This window comes from Polypterus senegalus, chromosome 6 (assembly GCF_016835505.1).
Source record: "Polypterus senegalus isolate Bchr_013 chromosome 6, ASM1683550v1, whole genome shotgun sequence".
NCBI classification, from domain to species: Eukaryota; Metazoa; Chordata; class Cladistia; order Polypteriformes; family Polypteridae; genus Polypterus; species Polypterus senegalus.
Window position 1 is genome coordinate 93,019,888 of NC_053159.1, and position 23,994 is coordinate 93,043,881.

A 23,994-nucleotide genomic window follows, 5' to 3' on the forward strand; every position below is an offset into this window, starting at 1 on the left:
AATTAAAACAGATGTATGCATGCACATCTGGGGTGCACAGACCCCACTAGAGTTCTGTTAAAAAGGCATGGGAACTAGCCATGAAATCAAAGCACATAAAATACCTTAAGTTTCTCATGGTATATAGGGCTACCCTCAGGACATTGTTACAAGTTCTGCCGTATGCACTACAGCAATATGGTCCTCTCGCCATACACTCATGACCTACCACAGCTAAGATAAGACACTTCTTGCTAAGGTGAGACACTTTCATACACCTCTATAAATCATTTTTCTGAAACATGGTTTGAAACAAAGGTAGAATTAAATATATAGCAGTAGTTCACACTGTGGAAGGTATGTAAAAGGTCAACACAAAAAAAAGTCTAGGGATATGGGGACAAATATTCGTGTCCCACAAATGTACCGGTGTTGTGAGTATCATCCAAGCTGCAGAAAATCTAGTAAATCTGTCTTTTCATTTTCATTTCGTCCATTGTCACTTAGCATCCAATGCATCCTAAAGCATAATCTGTAAATAATTAATGTTCCTATATCCAAGGAAAATTCTTACTAAATTTGCATTTTGCTAAACTTTACAAAGTGCTAAAGGAATAGCACAGTGTAAAAATTAGGACTGTGGGGTGACTTACAGCTTTGACACCTTACAGTGGTTCAGCCACAATTTGATATTTTTCTTTCTGTAGTTTGTGTGAGCCCTGCTTCCATTTATCTGCTTTGCAACAATAGAACAATTATGATGAAAAGAAGCAATCCAGCCCACTTTGACTTATAATTGTATATTCACCCAACTCTTGTAAAGTAACATCATATCACCTTTTGAATGTCCCCTAAGTACTACTACCTACCACACTGCTTAATACCATATTCTATATATTGATGGTTCTCTGTGCTTAAAAAAACCTTTATAATGTCTGTTTGAAATTTACCCTTAACCTGTACCATACCTGTCCATGTGTTCTTGTTGAAGAACTCATGTCGAAGTAACAGGGAATTCTCTGTAACACAATTTTAAATGCCGTCAACTGAAAAGGTTCAAACCCTTAAATTTTCCTCATAGGTCATACCTCTCACTCTGAGAATCACCCTAGTCACTGATTCTCACAAAGTGCTGTATCATTTTTTGTAATTTGAAAATCAAAACAGTGCACAGTACTCCATCTGTGGCTTTACAAGGGCTTTTTATGGTCCTTATTCATAACTTCTTTTGACTTGCACTTTACATATCACCTTATATAAAATAGTTTAACAATCTATTAGCCTTTTTGATGGCTTCTGTCGACTGTCTGAGTCCACTGCAGTTCTTAAATCCTTTTCTCAAGGTGCTCTTTCCAGCTTTTGACCATCCATTGTGTACTTTTTACTTCCTATACAACTTCTGGTAACTCTAAACCTCTACTATAACTTAAAAGGTTGTAGTCAGGTGATTTGGTTACTCAGAATTAACCTGGTGTGATTGTGTGTGGGTATGTGAGTATGCATGGAGTGGCAATCAACCATCCTGTATATTGTCATGGTTTAAATGGCCAAGCACCTAATACTTAAGACAGTAAAGTATGAGATTACGGGTTCACTGCCACTAACTCACTGTGTGGCTTTGAGCAAGTCGTCTAACTCACCAGCTCTCCAATAATAAAAATAAAATACACATATTTATTATAGTGCTCTAGAAAGGAGCTATTAAAATAAAGTCAAATTATGGTTGGCGTAGATTGACATTCATTGTGTCATAAAGGGAGACACCTATGGTAACATGAAAATCCTCTGGTGTAAGGTAGAAAAAGATTAAGAAATTCCCTCTAAGCATAGCCGTGGTTGCACGGAATAAAATGTGCCACTCCTAGGGCCTGTAAGTTTTTTTCTTATTCAGTTTTGAAGCACATCAACTAAATAAACCACAAGAATTTTGAAGCCAAAGTAATTAGCCATTGCAGAAGATCTTTTGCAGTTTTCTCCAATCCAGTTATGTTCCAGATTAAATTCAAGTAGTGTAATCTTCATCATGTTTTGTCCTAGGACGTTTCTGTTTCCAGCAGATCAGCAAATTGAACTGGAATATTGGGCTGAGACTGGCGAGTTTGATCCTGCTGAACTCAATGCGATGAGTATTCAGGAAAACAAGCTGTTTACGGTGTCGCCCAAATCAGGCTTTCTTTTTCCAGGGCAACAGAAGTCCATGCAGCTCAGCTACAGGTAACTCATTAAGACAGTAAGAAATATTAATGAATCACGAGATTATCCTATTAACACTGCTCCTGCGCTTGTATTAATCTGTGTATTGTTAATATGCTATGACCAGGAAAAAAGTATTTTCATTAAGAAAAACTGATCCTTCTTCACCATAAGAATAAGACAAGTGACTATTAACTTGCTGCTACTGTTGTGTACATTCTTAATGTACACAGGCTATGCAGTTGTCTCCTATATTCTTGCATCCAGACTTACTCCACACATGGCACCTAATTCCTATTTCGTAAAATAAGCTTTTGTGTATTTGAAGCTGTAAGCAGTATGCATTTTTTTGGGAGCCCTATCCATTATACCCCTCTTCTCTGTGCAGGTTGAGGGGTAGCCCATGGTCATGGGGCTCCAAAAGTCACCTAGAGTGCTTGTGCCAAGAAATGGTCTGTAACACAAAGAGTCCCTCCCTTGAGCTAACTACTGGTCACCCATAAAAAACACATAAATACACACAGAATTGCATATATAAAGAATTTAGAGTATATGTTAGAAAAATAGCTCAGGATCAAAGGAGCTTAGCAGAAAGTTAGTAGGCCCCATATAGGTCCCACTTAACTTTCCACCAAAATCAGCCTTAAGATGGGTCCTTTAGGTATTCCGATAATAGTCTTCCTTCAGATGCACAATTCTTCTCTGTTACATTTTTTTTTTTGGTAGCATCACTCTGTCAAGTCAAATTACATTCCCAAATAGTTATTTGGAGTTACAGTTCTGTGCTTCCCCACAGGGACATTTTCAGCTTTACTTTGGTGAGCCTAGTGGTTTGTGGGGCTGGTTGTTCAATGATCCTCAGGGTAATAACTCTTTAATTATGAGCCTGTCAGCTCTCTTGTAGAAATTCTCACTTTAAAACGTTGGAGGAAACTATTTGAAGTCTTTTCTGTAAAGCATTTTGCATTTTTTTTTTTAATCTGATTTCTCAAGCAGAGCTGTGGTTAGCAATGATGAGTGCAATTTTCATATGTATTAATTTCCTTTAAACTACTTACTTTTATATTTGTATTGATACATAATGAACAAATGTGAATAAGAATTCTGATCTTTTGCTTACATACAGTATATAGTAGCATTATGGCATAATGGGTACCACTATAGCAAAGGTTATTTCACAGGTGCTGTCTTGGTGTAGTTTGCATGTTATCTCTGTGCCTCAGGGCACTTCAACAACCCAGAAATGTGTATGTTTCATTAATTTGAGACACATAATTGCCTCATCAGATAAAGGATTAGGTGTGCATGTGAATGTGCGCTGTGACGAATAAGCATCCCATCCAGAAATTGACTTCTGTTTACAGGAACCAAAAAAACTAATTCTGTTGAATGACTGTGAATGCTATTCTTTTTTCCTTAGGCATGATTTTTTGGGCATATCCCGGCTGCCAGTTTTGTTGAAGCTGTCTCATGGACGTGAAATATTGGTAAGAAAAAGATTTGTGCTTCTGATTTGCTCAATTTTCAATGACTTAGTACTGTACAGTAGTGTATGGACCTGTACTATTATATATACTGCAGATCCCTGGGTCTATTGTATTATGAAAATGGTCACAAACTGATTTTAACATTATTTTCTTCAATCTGCCTAATTTGTTTAAATATACACAATTAATAATTACAATAGAACTACTTCAAAACTGTCAGTCACCTAGAAGCATGCATGATCAACCTAGTGAGGTTGTTGTTTCTTATATACGGTAGCTACATTAGCACACTTAGCAGCAAGTTATGTTCAAAGTCTCTAAAAGCTGCCCATTCTCTTTCTGAATGGTGCATAGATGTGATCTATTGGTACTGCCTTAGCTGTTTTGTCTACACAAATAGTGCTGTTATAGACTGAGTAGTCAGTTCCATGAAAAGGCCAGGTGTACGTAATAACTTGGCATATAGACATTTATGTAGTTTGTATTAGTGTCTTGAATTTGGGGGTGACACAGTAGAGCTCACTAATATCAGGAAAGGAGTCACACTCTGATTCACTAATACAAATGGCACTGTCCTACACAATATGCAATTTGAGCATTGTAATTCATGAGCAGTGCTCATAATTTTCAGTTCATGGGTGTAATCTAAATGCTTCCACTAAATGGAGGATAATGTTTTAAATATAAAGTGGAAAAATGTTACTCCAGACTGGATGTTGGAATCATAAGTGATGATGATGATAATGAAATTTCTTCAGCTATGCTGAGATATATGTACTTTATATAAACTGTATTTATGCATAGACACTAGTCCTTTGTTTCTGAGAAATATATATATATATATATATATATATATATAAATGATAAATGAACTACATGCCGTGGCGCAGCGTAAAGGGACTTCGTCTCTGACGCTGACGTCCGAGGTTCAATCCCTGCAAGGGGAGCAGTGAGCATGTACGCCTGATGAGCCCAAATAAGGGCGAAACATGTGTCGCGTACTCTTTGCATTATTTGACAGTAAAACTATGTAATATATATATATATATATATATATAATATTTATTTATTTATGTTTTCATTTTTCAAATTGTTCTGTTTGTCCATAGCTGAATTTTATTGGGGTGACAATCGAAAAAGACAGGCACTATGTTTACTTCACCTCCAACAAGCACACCTTTGCTCCAGTAGCTATTGGGAGTTTTAGTCCCCCAAAACAGGTGAGCGGCAATTTGTGTTTTTGATTGTGTGTAAAAAATGAAACTACTCACTGAAAAGAATCTGAGCAAAGGGGCATTACATATCCATTTGTACTTATGAACACATCTGGACCATCTACATATAAGGCAGAAATGTCACTGGCCTTTAATTTTCAATGACTTGTAGCAGCAGATCTGGGTTAATCGGGGTCTGTGCATTTCCTTGCCACTCCAACCACCAGTGGGTTTTTCCACAAATACATTTTGTTCATAAAGTGTTCCAGTTAAAAAAGAGCGGCAGCAAAATCATTTGAGAACAGTTACTCAAAGTTTTCATTGGTGCTGGGATTTTTTTTAACTTTGAGAAAAACCAAAAAAGCCAGTTTTCCAGACTGAAAATCACCACAGGAATTTGTTGATGCCAGCTTGCATTCTTTTAAGTGGTTAAAACACATTGATAGACCAATTTCATAACTTTGTTTTGTTTTGTGTTTATTTTTATGTCGAAGTAGTGTTTTGTTAAATGGACATTAGTCATAAAAAGACGTGCTGTCTTCCCGTCTTTTGAATCAACAATAGTCCTTTCTGTTTTCCTTTTAATGGTCATCACGTCTATCTAAATTCTTCACCATCTGTTTACAAGATGTAGTTTTGTGGTCTTCCTAACTGAGGGCAGGCACCCTTTGGGTACTGGGTTCAAATCAAAAGATTTCTCTCTCTGGCTAACATCACGGCCTTGGGCAAGCCACGGGAAGAATGATTATATGAGGGACCTAACTGGAAATAAAACGTCTGTATCTCATTTAGGCTATTCTTGGTACGGCAAACATTTGATATACTAGGGATTTTCGGAAAGTTCACAGAACGCAATATTTAGAACTACCACAGACATAAGTGTGCATTTTTGTTTTTTGATGTAACGCATTTGTCTCATCAGTTTGAATTATATAATTCACTACCTACCTCAAAATATGCATTGGAGTAGCCTATTTTTAATTATTAGCATGGCAAAAATGTGGTGACAGATATGATGAGTATGGGGCTATGATTTCAAAGCATATCCAGGAAGGGTGCAGGGTTAGTTTTAAACATCCTAAATAAGTAGATAAGCAATGGGAAAATGATATGGCTGAAATGTTTTAGAAAATGCTGGAAAATTTCTGTTATCTCTTATTTACTTTATGCATCATACCAAATTCCAGTTTTGTAAATATAAACAAAATAATTTTCATCTCCCTAGATCTATGAACTTTTCAATGGAGGCGCTGCCCCTGTAAATTACTACATAGACCTAGAACCCCTGCGTGTTATGGAAGAAGAAAACTTCAATCACCCTATCTTCAAGTGCCTCAATCCCAGTGGACAGATCCCTCCTGGTAGGGCAGTTCACATTGAATGGATCTTCTCTCCCTTGGAGGCTAAAATGTATGAGGTAGGAGGAAGAAGTGGGAAGAGAGTGTGATTTCTTTTATGCACACAATATCCAGATAGTATCGACTTCATCATTCTTCCATCTGTTTGTCCGTTCTTGAACGGACTTGAATAAATTTTAGGGTTGCAAAGGGCTAGAAAGTACTCTGACAGCATGTGGCACAGGGCAGAAACCATCCCTGGACAGTAAATGCATTTTTAAACAATATACTGTAATTTTATTCTTGCTTTTCAAGCATTGAAAGAATGTTTTTTGCTTCTCAGATTAACTATAATATATGTTATATATGTATCTCCTTTGTGTATCCATCGCCTGATGTGCTTAGCCACTGCAGTGGAAAATTGCAGGTTGTGGAAAGCTCTCATTTGCAATGCCTGCAATGCCATGCAATCATAAAGACAGTTGCCAGTATTCTGCATAAACAGAACAGATGGAACACAAAGAGCAATACTGTTGACAGAAAATATTTAGTCACATGATATAAATTGACAGTAACGCACAGTCAGTGCAGTTAACATTATGCTTCAAGAGACATTGTACATAAACGTTGTATTCTGGGTAACGTTTTACTATGCCACCACAAAAAAAAAATCAAGGCTCCACTGGTAAAATTATCATGTAGGTGGATGAGGAAGGTAATATACCCACTTCTACAGATTATGTAGTAGTGTAAAGCAAATGATGAATCTGTTCAAATGATGATTTTGAAAACTGTATCACAATTTCCTTTGCCATTTCTCCAATAGGTTGATGTACCTGTGCATATCCTTGGTGGAGAATCGGCTCTTATATCGTTCTGTGGCGTGGGATACAATAGAAAGCTTCTTGGAGAAAGTGCACCTGACAGAACTACAAGTGCTTTATTTTCAGTGCCACCAGTGCAGAAGGTGCCACTGCCAGACCAGGTGAAGTAGTACATGCTCCCCAGTTTACATACAATGTTGACATGTCATAACTTGTATTCACTTCTTAATTGTGTTTGCTCTATACAGAGATAAAAAGGCCTTTAAAATAATAAATAACACTATATACTATAAACATTTGGATACTTTGCTTGAGTTAATAATGAACTTCTGTACATACAAAACATTTTGTGAAACCACTTAATTCAATCCCAGGGTCATGCACTGTAGCTTAGAGTTCAACATAGTAGCAGCCTATCACACCCCATACTCATGCTGGGCCTGTTTAGAGAGACCAATAAAAACTTGTCTTATTTGTTTAAAGAGATGGATGCAACAATAAGCTCTTTTGGTCAGATATTTTTAAGACCTGCTTCCATGCTTGCCCCTGTTGAATGGAAAATGACATATTTAGAGTGTGGTTTTAAAATGTCTTGCCATAGTTTGTCTTGTTGATAAATGTGTCAGTACAGAGTAAACTTTTCCTTCCTGATGTATGATATCCCCAGTTTTGGCAAGTAAAATATAACCATATTCTCAACTCAGGAAGCATGCATCACTGTATCAATGAAACGAGTGATTTACATTTGGGCACTTCCACAGAAAAGCCAACAGAATATGAATTCAAGGGCTTCAGAAACTGTCCAGGAAAGACTGGAGGAACTGAACCTTTTCAGTCTTAGCAAATAGAACATATAAACAAAGGCAAAGTCAATAACATTGCAAACATTTATGTTATAATAGTGCACTGTATCAATGTGGATTTAAATATCATCTCAAAATACTGGGGGAATACAGGAGCTGGAATGCACTGGCTAAAATAGCCACAAACAGGGATGAACTTCTAAAATAAGCATTAAGAATTAGTGTGTCTTAGTTTTGATAGAGGTATGTTGTTGAAACCAAATCACTTTCATGTTTTCATTGGGCAAATATTTTGTGTCTAATAATCATCCACTTGTTTTCTGTTCACAGTGAGCCCGGAATGAGGTCACTTTAGTGTTTGTAGGATTAACGTTCGGTTATAGGCTGTAGTGGTCCTTGATTGTCCCGCATTTGCATATGTTCTACCTGCTCAGTCTAGTTTCCACTGTTATTTACTAATTGATTTTCTGTTGATTTTTATATGTTTGTTCGCCCAACAATAATTTATGTGTGTTGTTTGCTTATAATGCATAGCTCACCTGATATTTCCAAATCTGAGCATTCATTGTTGACCTCACCTTTAAATATTTTCCAAAAAATATAAAGTATCATTTTGATAGAGTGAAATGGTGAGACCTAATTAAAAACTGACAGCTATATTGATGCTGCTCTCTGTTTCTTTTTATCTCACAGGTAGTTTTCCTCTCAGAAGAACAAGTGTCAATTGGAGACATTCCTGTCTATTCCAAAACCACTCGGATATTCTTTTTGTACAATACATCCGAGAAGGAAAAAATGCACTTCACTTGGCATAATACATCAGAAATGAGCAAGGTAAGATTGTTTAATTACATTTTCAATTATTAGAGTACCTAATTTTTATGCTTAATTAATTTATTACATCTCATAATATAGATTAGTTTTTGATATGCTTTAATGTTGCCTTTAAAATGTAATGTTGTTGTTTACTTTACAATACACCATTGATAAAAGAATTTAATTGCTGTTTTTCAAGTCTGCCTTATACATTCAATCTTCATTATTTATTTACATTCAGCAGTGTTGTCTATAAAAGTTTCATAATGTAAAGTACATACATAACAGACAAGAGGAGGGAGATGCTTGTGTAAATGAGGGATACGTAAAGCAGATGCTTCTTCACCAGTGTAGTCACTGAGATAATTAACATCTCATAAAACTTAAGGGCATGCGCAAAAATAATGGTGTAGTTGTTCATTATGTTGATGACCATGGCTTGAAGAAGGGTTCATTTGGCTGGGCGCCTGCGATGGACTGGCAATGCATTTAGGGTTGTTTACTTTTTTGCACCCAGTACTGTTGGGATAGACTTCACACCACCATATGCCTTAATTGGTTTAAGTGAGTTTGAGAATGTATGAATGTATTGTATTCATTTGGTTGGATCTTCAGTGAGTAAGGTAATTTTGGAATAGAAGTTGGGTAAAATACATTATCAGGTTGGAAAACTTGTGTGTGAAAGCAGAAACTTCTGTGGTTGTGGTGACCACATTCAGGATGAAATGGACAATAGACAAAATCTTTTAACCATAAAACTTTAAATGTTAATCTAGGGTACAAGCAGCAATGTTAGTAAGGACAGCCCTTTGAGAACTTCACAGAGAGGGGAGGTCTGTTTGAGCAACATAAACCACATGTGATACCTAAAAATGCAATTTTTTTGGGTACACCTCAGGCAAAGAACAAAAACAGTGGTCTAATTAGCTCTGAGTAAAAGCTACACCATATTCTTATATGTAATATACTTAAAGAAGTCTGCAGGCCCAAGGCCTAGTTTTCCCTCAATGACACATCCTGGTGGCTCTGGTGTAATGGGGAATGAAGTTTACAAGCTATATATAATTCCACTCATTCAATTAGAAAGCAAAGTAAATGCCAATAAATACAATGCATTTCTGAAGAATGCAATGGTTTAATTCATCCTTGGTAAAGCACTGCTATTCTGAAACACTGCTTTGAATAACTGACATTGATGTTGACTGTAAATAATGACTAGCCCATTTATTGCATTTCAAAACAACAGGACGCTTTTGGAAGATTCTGCACTAGTGCTTATAACATCTCTTTTTATATTACAACCATCAAAAAACAAAATAATTTCTGCTCAGAATTGTCATATTCCTCCAATATAGATACTTGTTGAACTTACGCCAAAGGGCATTAAAGCTGTGCTGGCTCATGGAGTCCCAATATTGCATTAAGACAGTTTACATAAATATTTCCTTTCTTTATCAGTTGTTACTTACACCTTAATTACAACAGTGGTTTTACAATAGAAATTTACAAACAGATGTACATGACAAGACTATTTTCTATTTTGTGTTGTTAATGCATTTCCAGGAAGAATTAGTAGGGGCTACTAAATGCTAATCACTTATGTCCAGATCAGTATTTTTAACTATGTAAGGAACATAGCCAAACTTTTAAAATAAATGTCTCTTTGAGTATTCCTTTTCTCCTCCTACATTCCAAAGTAAGGCAAGTTAGATTAATTGGTGGCTAATTTGACCTAGAATAGGTGTGTGTGGGTGTGAGTATGCCATGTGATTGGCTGTCATGTTGTCCAGAGCTGGTCTCTGCTTATATCCACTGCCACCAGGATATGAACTGCGCTGAAAAAAATGAATAAATCTTTACATTTTGTAACTTACAATTTTAAAGGTCTCAGTCATTAATTCAGACAGAAATGTGCTGTCATATCTTAGCATACTGAAGTAAAAAAGCCTTCCTGCAGGAGACCCATTTAGATATTAAAGTTCAAATCTAGGCTGAAAAGAAGCCAGGTATTTTACTCCAGGTATGACAAGAAGATTTGGAATATTTGATATATAAATAATGTCATTTGCCATTTCTGAGGTAATTTTAAGTAGGTAGGAGAAAGGATGAAACTAAATGAATCTATATATACACCAAATTGGGATGAGACACTGTTAATTGTGAAAGTTCTCTTTTTAATCCCTATTTATAACACTCATAGGTGCATAATTACAGTACACTTTAATAGTTACATTATTGTTACATTAGACAGATATCTCCTAATGGAATTATATGGTCTAAGATGGCCTTGATGATTTCCTGGATTATTAAGGACCACAACTTGTATAACTAATGGATATTTCTTTACCTGTCAACAAGATTCTGGCATAGTGACTATATAGAAAGGAAGTTCAGAATGTAAATGCAGAAATCAGATGTAATTAAAGTCCGTGAGCATAAACCAAACATAAAAAATCAAGTAATTTATTTTAGGAACATAGTAGCCATTGTGATCTTCTAAATTTGAAATCACACAGCTGGATGTGCTGTGTTTAGAATAGCTGGACAGACGAGTGAGCTTTTCTGAAATTCAGGATGCAATCACATCTTTATAGACCTAGGGAATGCCACAGGCTAAGATAGATACCCAGCAAAATTTTACAAAAAGATGTTGAATTAATGAAGTGCCTTCCCAGTTATGTTTGTGGGAACAAAAAAGTACCCTTTCTGTTTAAAACTGTATGTCAGTACCACAGATCCCACTAGATTGGATGTTCTATAGACCAGTTTCACTACTGAGCAATGATGTCAAGAGTTTGGCAATAGTCATTGCAAAAAGCAAAAAACTCATTCTACCCATAATTTAACCAAAAAAACATATTTCTTAAATTAACCCAAATGTTATTATACTTCCAAGAAATATTTAGTGTAATATACTATTCCACAGTCACTGAGCTTTTCTGTATTTGTGTTATCATTATTTTTGTGTAACACCTCTATTTTTGTGTTGATGAAAAAAGTTGAATGGGGATATCTGTTTATTTTACTCTGTAAATATGGGCTTAGATGTAATTTATGTGCATGGATTAGGCTGTTATATTCTATAGTATACATCCATAAGCCTCCATTCACATGAATAATACAAACCCTGAATAAATTGCTTTAAATGATGGAAAGGATGTCCTCTGTCATCTATGCTATTTGCTATTGCTGTTTCAATTCTTTCACTATCAGTATTCATATATAAGTAGATTTGGGGGAGTCATAAGAAAAAAGACTTGAACAGAAAGTATCTTCTTTATGCAGATAACTAGATAATTTATGTTATGAAAACATTGTCATCATTACCAAGTTTATTAAGTATACTGAAGGAATTCCATATGTTTTTGGGTTTATGGCTTGCTTGAGTGAGAGCACATTATTCCCAGTAAATATTATTTATCATCAACTTGTATCTATTTAAATTTCAGTTACAACATTTCACATATTTTGGAATTACAATTTAAACAAAATTAAAAGGTCTGTTTAAAAACTAATTTTTATAACTTATAGATATTTATTGACAGTCATCTCTTCGCCTTATATTATTGGCTAAAAGAATTAAGATTGTCAAAATGAACATCCTATCAACATTTTTATATATATTACATATTTCTGAATATATTGATGCATCTTTTTAAAAATTAGACACTATTGTAATCTGGTTTATTTGGAATGCCTATATCTTACTTTTTACCTTTTTTCAAATGGAGTTTTTTTGTTTTTCTGTTTTTGTGGGTACAGGCAGTAAGCATCATGCCTTCAAGTGGAGAACTGGCACCTGGAGAGAGTTGTCTTTGCATTCTAACATTATTTGCATCAGGAAGCCCCAGCTTCTACCTCTTGGAATTCATTTGTCAGGTGAGGCCCTCAATGCCTAAATGAATTGTCAGTGGTAGCCATGTCAGGATCTTTCTGGTCATGCCGTCAAGAAAAACCAGGTCACATATTAATTTAGATATTAGGTAACATTTATAAAGCAACTATTTACAGCCTATAAGTGTTTTATTAATTATGTCACTAACAATATAACTGTACATTACCATTAAAAGTAATAAGACTCTTAGAATGTGCTACTGTAAATTTTCATTGTTTAATATCATGTTAAAAGTCTTCTAATATTTTTTTTATAAAATGCAGACTGTTAATTGCTGCTTATAATGAATACCTAAACAAAAGTGTTGTCAAAACCCAAATACCTAGAAAGTTTTTTTTTTCATGTGATATTTACACATACCAGGTGTAAAATTACATTAAATTAAGGAATCCTGTTATCTTTTTTCTTTCCTTTTTCTTTTTTAATGGCCCAGGTGACATCCAAGCATGCACTGGCACAGTACAAGCGTGAACTTCTGGAATGGGAGAAAGAAAAGGACAGGCAGTTTACTGAATTTTCTATTACAGACAAAAACCTTAAAACGTCATCCCCTAGTAAGGTATTAAAGAGTTGTTGGTGTGTATGACATTCTTGATAGCAACATCTCTAAACAAGTACAACATGTTCAAGAATTCTGTCTGAAATAGATACAATTTTTTTAATGAAAGCCATTCACAACAATTAAAAAAGGGCATATCTACCCTGTAGTTCCATCCCACTAGCCACTCTTTCAATGCCCTGCAGTTTAAGTGCAACATCAGGAGCAGTACAGAACCAACACTGAAAGACCTGGCATTGTGGTATTATACCTGATATTATATATCATTGTGTCGCAATACATTTGCCATGTGGCACACTAAATAGAAACTAAATTTGAAGTAGTCTACTAAAACAACTCAATAAGTGCTGATTAGAAATTAATAACACAAACAACTTCAAACATATTTATAATATGTAGTACCTTTGTTTAGCTAACACCAATCCAAAGTACTTCACAATACATGATATAGTACAATTATTTGATTTTGATTTAGGAATACAGATCAATCAATCAATCAATCAACATTTATTTATATAGCACATATTCATACAAAAAAATTTAGCTCAAAATGCTTTACAAAATGAATAGAAAAATAGAAGACACAATAAAAAATAAACATAAGTCAACATTAATTAACATAGAATAAGAGAAAGGTCCGATGGCCAGGGTGGACAGAAAAAAAAAAACTCCAAAGGCTGGAGAAAAAAATAAAATCTGTAGGGGTTCCAGACCAAGAGACCACCCAGACCCCTCTGGGCAATCTACCTAACATTAGTCAAACAGTCCTCTTTGAATTTAGGGTTTTCATGGAAGGACCTGATGATGATGGTCACATAGACTTCTGGCTTTCAGTCCATCAATGTTGGTGCATCATGATGCTTTGAGTAGGTGGTGGTGGTGCAGGCCGCCACCACAAAGAAACCGGAAAAAGAAACAGAAGAGAGAGTAGGGGTCAGTATGGATTTTGGAGCCACTGTGAATAGTTATTATGAAGAATTGAACATACAGAGTATCAGTATTAAGTTAAAGTGAAGTTATAAAAAGGCCATGTTAAAGTACCATGTACCAGATGACCAGTTAGTTCATTGCTAGGTAATAAGGTTCAAACTACCCTGAGTTTTAAGGTCCAGTATTTTTGCTGCTAGGCCGCAAAGTATGATTATTGTTCTTTTTTTTTTTTTTTTATTATTTATTTATTAATTTTATTACAATCAATACATAGCAATCAAGTTTTACAAAAAAAAAAAAAAAAGAATTATGCTAAGAACAGATCGATCCCCACCCTTGAGAGAGAGAGCAAGCCAAACGGTGTAAAATTTAAGGCTTTTAAAAATACCTAAATCAACAAATTCTCTGTGCTTTATAAAATCATTTCAAAATATTACTGATTAGATCCTGCCATGTTTTGAAAAAGTCTGCACAGATCCTCTAACTGAGTATTTGATTTTTTCCAATTTTAAATAATATAACACATCAGTTTCCCACTGACTTAAAAGAGGAGAGTTTGGGTTCTTCCAGTTTATCAGAATAAGTCTGCGTGCCAACAGTGTAGTGAATGCAATCACAGTTTGTCCTTCTCCACTTCAAGCCCATCTGGAAGAACCCCAAACACAGCTGTTAATGGGTTAGGAGGGATTGTGAGTCCAAGACTGTCTGAGAGGTAATTAAAAATTTTTGTCCAGAATAATGTTAATTTGGAGCAGGCCCAGAACATGTGACCTAGTGAGGCTGGGGCTTGGTTGCAACGTTCGCAGGTTGGATCATGCCCTGGAAACATTTTGGAGAGTTTTAGTCGAGACAGATGTGCTTGATATATAATTTTGAGTTGTATAATTGTATGCTTTGCATATGGAGCTTGAGTGAATTCTCTGCATTGCTACTTTCCACTCCTTTTCTGATATATTAATTGAGAGGTCATTTTCCCAGTGTCCTCTTGGATCTTTGAAAGGAAGGGATTGTAAAAGGATTTTATATATTGTAGAGATGGAGTCTAACTCCTTGAAATTGAGCAATAATTTTTCCAGCGTGGATGAGGGTGCAAGATGAGGAAAATCTGGAAGGTTCTGTTTAACAAAGTTCCTGATTTGAAGATAGTGAAAGAAATTTGTAGCTGGAATGTTAAATTTGGAACGTAATTGTTCATAGGATGCAAAGACGTTGTCTATATAAAGATCTCTAAGCAAGTTAATTCCAAATTTTTTCCAGATATTAAAAACTACATATGTTTGTGAGGGTTGAAAGAGGTGGTTCTTTTGCAGGGGTGCCACAGAAAGAAGCTTCTCCGTCTTAAAATGCTTTCTACATTGGTTCCAGATTCTAAGTGAGTGGAGCACAATTGGGTTATTAGTGTATTGCCGATAACGTGTGTTTATTGGAGCACAAAGCAAGGAATACAAAGAAGTACTGCAGGATTTTACTTCTATTGCGGTCCATGCCTGTGTATGTTCTTCTATTTGTGTCCAGGTTCTTATCGACTGTATATTTGCCGCCCAGTAATAAAACTGGAAGTTAGGTAGAGCCATGCCGCCTTCTGCCTTTTGTCTTTGTAGGGTCGCTCTTTTGATGCGTGGATGTTTAGAATTCCAAATAAATGAGGTTATTGTTGAATCTAATTGCTTAAAGAACGATTTATTAATGTATATTGGTATGTTTTGAAATAAAAAAAGGAGCTTAGGAAGAATATTCATCTTAACACGATGATTATTGTTCTTGCTAAACTAAAACCTCAAAGTAATTTATTCATTTCCTGATCCCATCCAATCTTGTTCAGAGTTATGGTGAAGCCAGAGCTGATTCCGCTAGTGTTGGGGTCAATGGGAAATGCGCACAATGGACTTGATTCCAGCCCATACCTTAAGGCACATTCATTCATACAGAAAGACAATTGAGAATAATCTATCAACTTAACTTGAATATATTTGGGAGAATAACTTGAGTACCACAAAGACACAGGGAACATCTACAGAGACAATGTGAAGGCCAAAATTCAAACTCAGTCTCCTGCAGTAGTGCTAACAACTGCCTGCTGGCCAGCAATGTTATTGTAACATTATTGTTAAGTAATCATATCATTTATATATCTGAATAATGTTATTCTTCCTGTGAACATAAATGCTCAAAAGTAGTGTACTTCGAATTTCCATAAAAATGTAGGAATAAAAAAAAACCTTGAATTTTAGATGTCACATTGGAACAAAGAGCTACTCCCTTACAGCTCCAATGGAATGGTTTATACACTCAACCTGGTCACCGTGTGGAGTTTTTTAGGCTCATCAGGGTCTCAATGTATTCTAATTTTTTTCCCAAAGATAAGTGCTGTAGTCTAATTGGTCATTGTAAATTTCTTTAATGTGACTATGTGCATGTGTTGCGCCTGTATGTGCCATTGGTTTTTGCCTTGTACTTGATGATCAGTGCAGCTCATCGCAACCAAAAATGGAAGAGCAGACACAGGACATGAGAGGTGGATGGAGTACTAGTAAACTGAACTTTACTCATGTTTAAAATAACATCATTTTATGTCATTTATTTTTTGTCAAATCAATGTGAATATATTTACATTGCCCTAATAGGAGTCTCTTTCTAAAGTTACATTATAATGTGTTCAGAAACATTCAGAAAGAAGGGCTCTGGAGTAGTGAGGAAATCAAAATGTTCACTTTAGGTATCTAATCCAATGCTTAAACACTACTGTGCAATAATAATAAATGAAATGACAGGTCCATTCCAAAAAGTAGCTTCTACTTTTGGAGATAAAATGGGCATCACAGTAATGATCAAATTAATTCTTTATCTACTTTTTAGTGCAAATTTTTATTAAAACCTTTAATAAATCCAACCTTATATTGTTGATTCTGGTTCTCCTAGTCATGGACCAGCATGTCTCGATATTATTTAGAGTGGCAGGTAGTGTAGCTGTTATGATTGACACCAAATTTCTGCAACCCTTTTGCCTAAAGTGAATGCATAAATGTATGATGTTTGTCTGCCTACCAGAACAAAGAGTACAATTTTGCAGCCATTTTCATTATTATAGTGATGTCCCTGTCACATTAGTTCATTTTGAATCCAACCAATAACTGTTCTTCATGCCTATATGTGTTTGTTTATTAATGAATTACAGAGACACAGTGGCCAAGACACTGCATTTTAGAACCACAAGACTGATGATTCAATTTTTGCCCTCAACACACTGTGTGATCCAAATCAAATTAGTTTTCCTGTATGTGTCCCTGTTGAAAAAACGTATTTAAACAATTTTACACAGCCCTGATTTGATGATCTTATTAGTCACCACTATCCAATATTTTACACTGTTCTTATAGGTCACTATTCTTTCAAAATTTTTACTCTTATAGATTGCTCAGCTTGTGTCCCTTTTAAAATAATTTTGCAAAAGGGTAGCAGGCCTTTTTTAACAATTCACTGCTTGATGGTTCTAATTCTTCTGAAAGCATTTACAAAAATAAATCATCGACCAAAAAAGGCACACACTTTTTTTGCACGAGTGTCTTTAATTAAATGTCATGTTGACAGAATTCTTGAGGTAACAACACATAAAGGGTTTAGTCAGTTAGTTAATGATTTCCTTACAAAGGAAAAGGTCATTAAGAGGAAATGAATCCATTTCATGTTCTCTCTATTTTAAGGACAACGACAATGTTTGATGTCCATCTTGTACTTCTGTTTTCCCTTAAACAGGATGCTTTAGATGTTCTTCACAAAGTAGGAGGGAACATTAGAAAATACAAGGTATGATCCATGCATATATTGATTACAAGAGGCATGTAAATACTGTAAATTCATGATAATTTCCCTTGCAGTATAATTGTTACTTTTTATTTTTATACTCTGAAGTTCTAAAATATGTCTCTGCAGCTAGTCTCAATGGCCTATACAAAGCAGATTTCTTACTCTCTGAAAACCAGTCCTGTTCAAGGTGATGTCTTTCTTACTTTGGGTAGACTCTTCCACCAATATCCAGAACTTCAGATGTCCAGAGGTCACACAAAACGTTGCGCAGAAGACCGAGAGATGCTGGAATGCTGTGGAAGAAGCCAGAGGCTCCAGACCCCTTCCCTCTTCACCTGGCTGTTTTAGCACGTTCTCATAGCCTTGAAGAATTTGAAGCTAACTTTCCCTCTGAACTTCAGAAACACTACATATACAGGTGGGAACCAAGAAAAGGAAAGTAGATCTAAAATAAACTGGCTGGTGCAGATATGGGAAGGGTAAGAAATGTAATAGTAGATTACAGGGCAAACTAACTGATTCTTATGTAAGGATTAAACTTAGAATGACTAAACATTTTGTGTAAAAGCAAAATATGAAGGTTAGTAACAGGTGCACACGATGATGTCTGAGAATAAGAGGCTTGAGGGATTCTTAGCGATGAGTGAGAGGTGAAGTAAGAGAACTAAATAAAGTCTTAAGGTCTGTGGGCTAAAGGAGTGACTCAAGCAAAGAATACAAGACACAGAGCTCACTGACAAAGCCAGGATGTGAAACACTTAAATCTAATGCTAAAATGTACTGGATACTTGTGATTAACTTGGTGTTGATTGAGGGATCTGCGGTGGGCTGGCGCCCTGCCCGGGGATTTGTTCCTGCCTTGCGCCCTGTGTTGGCTGGGATTGGCTCCAGCAGACCCCCGTGACCCTGTGTTAGGATTCAATGGGTTGGATAATGGATGGGTGGATGGATGGATGGATGATTGAGGGATAGTCATTTAGAGGCTTGAAGTGTTTATTGTTTTATTGAGACATACACTTTAACTGTGTGACATCTAAGACATAATTAAGCATTCAGTTAGTCAAAGTTGGATGGCTCACTGCAAAACAGCAGTTTATATACTACATGTTTAATCCATCTTTATTAAAAGCAGAAACTACTCCAAGATGTGACTTGTATATTGGGTTGGTTATACCATAATTCATATTACATCAATTTGCCAATTTAATGCCTGTGTGAGTCCAGAAAGGTATAATTTGTTTTGCGGTCAGCAGAAGGAGGATGGAGCAAGCAATGGCATTGGTTTCTACATTTTTAAAGCTCTTTCTCCACACTGAGTCCAATTAATTGTGTTATTCTGTCAAAAGCTACAATACATTAAAATAACGAAAGTGTATTCTAATTTAGTTACGTACAGGTTTTCTTTGAGTGAGTTGTTACACAATGTTTCAGACTACACAACCACGTAGCACTTTGAACCTTAGTTAATTTCCTTGCTGGCATAACTTCTATCAGGAGCTTACCTGATCTTCTTGTGGTCTTGAGAGATAACCTCTGAGCCTCAGCGTTCCTTGTAGGTCTAAATACAAGAGTCAGGCTGTTAGACAACTTTGAATAGCCTGGTGTTTGACTACAACATACTAATGCTTAATAGATGGCTTTTCATGAGTTAAAAAAAAAACATGTGAGCTTAGTAAAAGTAATAATAATAATACATTTTATTTATAAAGCTTCTAGAAGATAAAGGAAATATGAATTGAGTGGATATTTTATTATATGCAGTTATTGTAAGGATCCTTCACTATATTTTCCAATTATTTTTTTTTTTTAACCATCAAGATTTATTTGTTAAACTAGCATTTTCCAATATAGGGCCACAGCAGCTAAGATCCTATCCTAGTAATACTGTTAACATGGCAGTAATCGTCTCTGTATGAAACACTGGCCCATTGCTAGGTATACTCATGTACAGATCCACACTCACTCGCATTCTGCCAATTCAGGGTTATCAATTAACCTGACACATGTGTCTTCAGGATTTGGGAGGAAAGGAGAGTAGACACAGTGAGAGCATGTATACTTCGCACAAACAGTGAGCAGGTTTGGAATTAAACCAAGGCCCATGGAATTGTGAGTACTCCACATATGATCAGAGCACTGGAATTCTTATTCATATTTTAATGTATTTTTAACAATAAAAATACTGAAGCAAATATTTATAAGTAAATAAATATAAAAGGAATTTTTTTTCATTAAATGTATTATCATTAAGGTAGATAATAGAAACTGTGTTAGTACGTTAAATAATGTGCAATATGTAGTGTAACAAGTATGAAATTTAACAGACCAGTTATTAATGGATAGGAATCACACAATAAAAATCTGCCAGCTGTTCAAAAATTGCTGGAGATTTTTGGGTTTGATGTAAAATAACACAGATGACTTTACTAACTTGAATAGTCACACAATGATGCCACTAATCACGACAAGTATTTTATATTGTAATAAAACTTTTAAGCTCAAGAATATTTTTCTCCTCAGCCCTGTCTTTCTTTAGAACCTCAGAGAGAATGTTTTTTTCTGCTTAAATCAGTATACCCTCTACTATGTGTCCAGCTCAAGATATCATACTGACTGTAACTAAAGAATTTGGAGTGATCTGTAGTTTTCAGTGATTGAAATAAATGTGCAGTACTTCTGGTTTTACAGATTGTTGCTTTGCTCTTTTTAAAGTGCATGATTTTAGAGAGAACTATTCTAATTCAAATGACTCAGTTTGCAATCAAAAATACCTCTTTGTATTAGTAGTACTAATATTGTTACATAAACAGTGTACAGTGAAATACAAAACTTCATTTTATTTAATAGCAAACATAAGTCAGCTAACCTGATGTGCCCCTTACTCCTTTATCCGTGCCAATGGCTTAGTTATGCTCCTAGTTCCTATGACCCTATGCAAAAAATATGATGAAAACTTCAATATTGGTAGTTATTCAGGTCATGGCTGTCTGTCAATCCAATGATGACACTGTCCATCCATTTGTCCATCTCCACCACTCCCCCTCCTGTGTTTACTGTATGCTGGTAGGAGAGCAGGTCAAGTTGGGGAAGGCAGACCCGTGAGCACAATGGGCAAGAGAATTGCTCACAAGGGACAGTGGGTTGGTTTCAATGTCTTGCCATTCTCTTCTCCTCTTGTTGAAGGGTCTATCATTGTTAAAAGTGATGGACTCCTTCAATTATTGTCCATCTCCAAAGCACGTGGTCCCCAGCAGGTGTCTCAAGCTGTATATGTGGAATGGAACAGGCCTTAAGAGTATGCTTCTAGTAGTCCTTTCATTGTTTCTTCGGTCTGTCTTGAGGTTGGGATCCTTTAGCGAGTTGACCATACAGTACGATCCGGGGTAGCTGAGACTCATCCATTCAGATAACGGGCAAGGTCCATTGGAAGACACAGCTGAGCACCATGTCGTCAGTACTGGTTGATGAGCAGCATTCCAGAATTTTAGTGTGTGGATCCCTGTCCTCCCAAGTGTGCCAAGATCTTCTGGAGGCAATGGATGTGGAATAGATCATTGATCATCAGTGAACCACTCCACCATGTTAAGGCGCTGACTCATTGAAGGATTGGTAGCTATTATGGAAGCTAAAACTGTTGGCGTGAATGAAATAGAGAAATCATAATATTTATAAAAATATAAGCAAAGAATTAAACAAATAATCTGTTATTCTCTTTGCCTAAGTGTTTTCCTCAAAAACAAATTTAATTAAGTCTGAATGTCACAATTTTTTACCTGACTCCTAGAAGGAGGGTTTTCTGACAAAAATATGTGAATTCGTCAATTGACTTTTCTTATTCATGTCTAGGTGACAATAAAATATTAGAAAATTAGTGACAATAATATATTGTAAAATTAATGTTTGTATATTTAATTTAAAAATCAATGAACTATTTGTCATTAGAATCCTCCTCCATTGAAGGAGGAAAACTGTAATATGTCAAAACATTGCCCGTCTAATATGTTCACAGCAAAATTGGCAGTATTACATTACCTCTTATAGTGACTAAGTAAAGTGTGTACAATAGAAGAGTGTCACCATCTATACACTTAAAGCACTAATTTAACACAGGTGATTTAGTTCTGTTTAATCACACCCAAGAGCTTTATTACTTTCTTTGATGATACTTGTGACTTGTGGGATGGTTCACCTAAAGAAGCCTTTTGTTTTAAATCTGCATTTTTATAGTGTTTTGTTTGTTTTAGATCTGTATATTTTGATCTTTTTTATGCCTATATTAAAAAAGTTCCATCCATCCATCCATTATCCAACCCGCTATATCCTAACTACAGGGTCACGGGGGTCTGCTGGAGCCAATCCCAGCTAACACAGGGCGCAAGGCAGGAAACAAACCCCGTGTAGGGCGCCAGCCCCCCGCAGTGTTAAAAAAGTTCTTAAAGAAAATTGTATACATAACTGCTTCGTTTTTCTGTCCTTCATCTCAACAGTATTTTATATATAAAGCTCAATGTGTGTGTGATTGTTCTTTATGCAGCCAATTCCTAAATTTTGCACACATATCATCAGGACGAAACTGTAGACTATTTTGGGACCCAACATTTTGACTTGGGATACCTTAGGGTTCTTTTTCTTGTTTACTACAGTGTGTTTTAAAGATAGTGCCAACTAGTAGCTCAGTTATGTGACTGAGGTCCAGAGCAAGTGAGCAACACCAGAACAGACTGAAGCCAGACTAGCAGACAAAAGGACAAGAGCTTAAAATTACTTATCAGGCCAATGTTGGATGCGGCTGTTAGTTTATATACATTTTTACTGTTGTTTGAGTGTAATTCTTATAGATGAGTCTCTCTTCTACTGATTGATGGGTATCTGTTTTTCAAATGATTTTCTTGCAGGTCAACCAGTGCAAAGCAGGAGTCAAACTCCGTGGAGTCCACATCATCAGAGGGACAATACAGCAGCATTGCAAATAACAGTACTGATCGAGAAATTATTTCAGATGTACTAATGCTTATGATAAGGTATTTCTTTTAAAAATTACAAGTAATATCACCTGTTGTATTAATATAGCAGAAAAATTGAAACAATTGATAAAAGTGTGTTTATCATAAATAGACAAACACTAATGATTATATCCATATGAACCCTTTCCTAGAAAGATGAACAGCTTTTCACACTGGTGATATCCATCACATAACACAATTTAGTGCATACCCTCTGTACTTTAATACCGATTATTTCTTTTGACCATGCTTAGAATATGAAATTCAGTGTTCAGCAAGTTAGTCAATAATTCATCCATTCTTTTCTTGAACTCTCTTAGTTTGCAAGTTCATTGAGAGCCATACCCTTTCTTTATATACACCACTCTGGAAGGGACAGCAGTCCACCACACGTTACATACACACACACACTTCATCACTTACTCATTTGTTTGTCAATTTAAAGTCACAAGTTAACCTTATCTAAATATCTTTAGTATATGGGAGGAACCTAGATATTTTCAAGCATGGAGAGAAGGTACATAACCTCACAAAACTGTAACCAGTTTGGTATTTAATTATCATTTCCAAGAGCAGTGAGCCAGAAGTATTAACCACTATGCCACCATGCCATTGCACAATTAAATAATCAAAGTCTAAACCAGGATTAAAATTCACCAAGTTGATATGATAACAATCTACACAATTTATGAGGACTTTCAAACCTGATCTTGAGATAAAAAGATCAGTGCATTGGTTTTGGAAATATGCTGTTTAATGATAAATTAGAGGCTGCTCACGAGGTACATTACTAAGTGCCAAACTCTGTGCACTTAGCTGGCAGTGTTCTTATAGGACATAAGATTGTTAAGTGCCAGTTAATCACTTCTTAGTAAATCATCTTTAGTTTATTCAGAGTTACAGCAATGTACAAAAAGTACCTATTTCATGAAACGGGAGATGAGAGGACATCAGTCTGTAATAATGCAGTTACTCAGGCCAGCATACACCTATAAAGTGGCAAATAATATTGAATCATATTGTTCAACTGGAATCGTGTTACCTCAAGAGCAGTGGAACAACACAACAAAAACAAACATATTCATAGGTTTGAAGCAATTCAGAAACAAGCAGAACACATTTTTCAGATAAAAACGTCAACACAAATGTG

General features: G+C 35.7%; 1 protein-coding gene across 3 annotated transcripts in view; it reads left to right on the forward strand.

Annotated features, from left to right (window-relative positions):
• The window catches only part of cfap65 (cilia and flagella associated protein 65), a 108,421-nt gene that overhangs the window by 75,770 nt on the left and 8,657 nt on the right, over window positions 1-23,994 (forward strand). For all 3 annotated transcript variants that reach the window (XM_039756507.1, XM_039756508.1, XM_039756509.1), the window contains 11 exons: window positions 2,017-2,193; window positions 3,593-3,659; window positions 4,769-4,879; window positions 6,099-6,290; window positions 7,037-7,195; window positions 8,531-8,671; window positions 12,416-12,532; window positions 12,982-13,107; window positions 17,791-17,841; window positions 18,054-18,259; window positions 22,737-22,862. In XM_039756507.1, coding sequence (XP_039612441.1) covers window positions 2,017-2,193; window positions 3,593-3,659; window positions 4,769-4,879; window positions 6,099-6,290; window positions 7,037-7,195; window positions 8,531-8,671; window positions 12,416-12,532; window positions 12,982-13,107; window positions 17,791-17,841; window positions 18,054-18,259; window positions 22,737-22,862 — 1,473 coding nt within the window. The remainder of the gene's footprint in view (window positions 1-2,016; window positions 2,194-3,592; window positions 3,660-4,768; window positions 4,880-6,098; window positions 6,291-7,036; window positions 7,196-8,530; window positions 8,672-12,415; window positions 12,533-12,981; window positions 13,108-17,790; window positions 17,842-18,053; window positions 18,260-22,736; window positions 22,863-23,994) is intronic.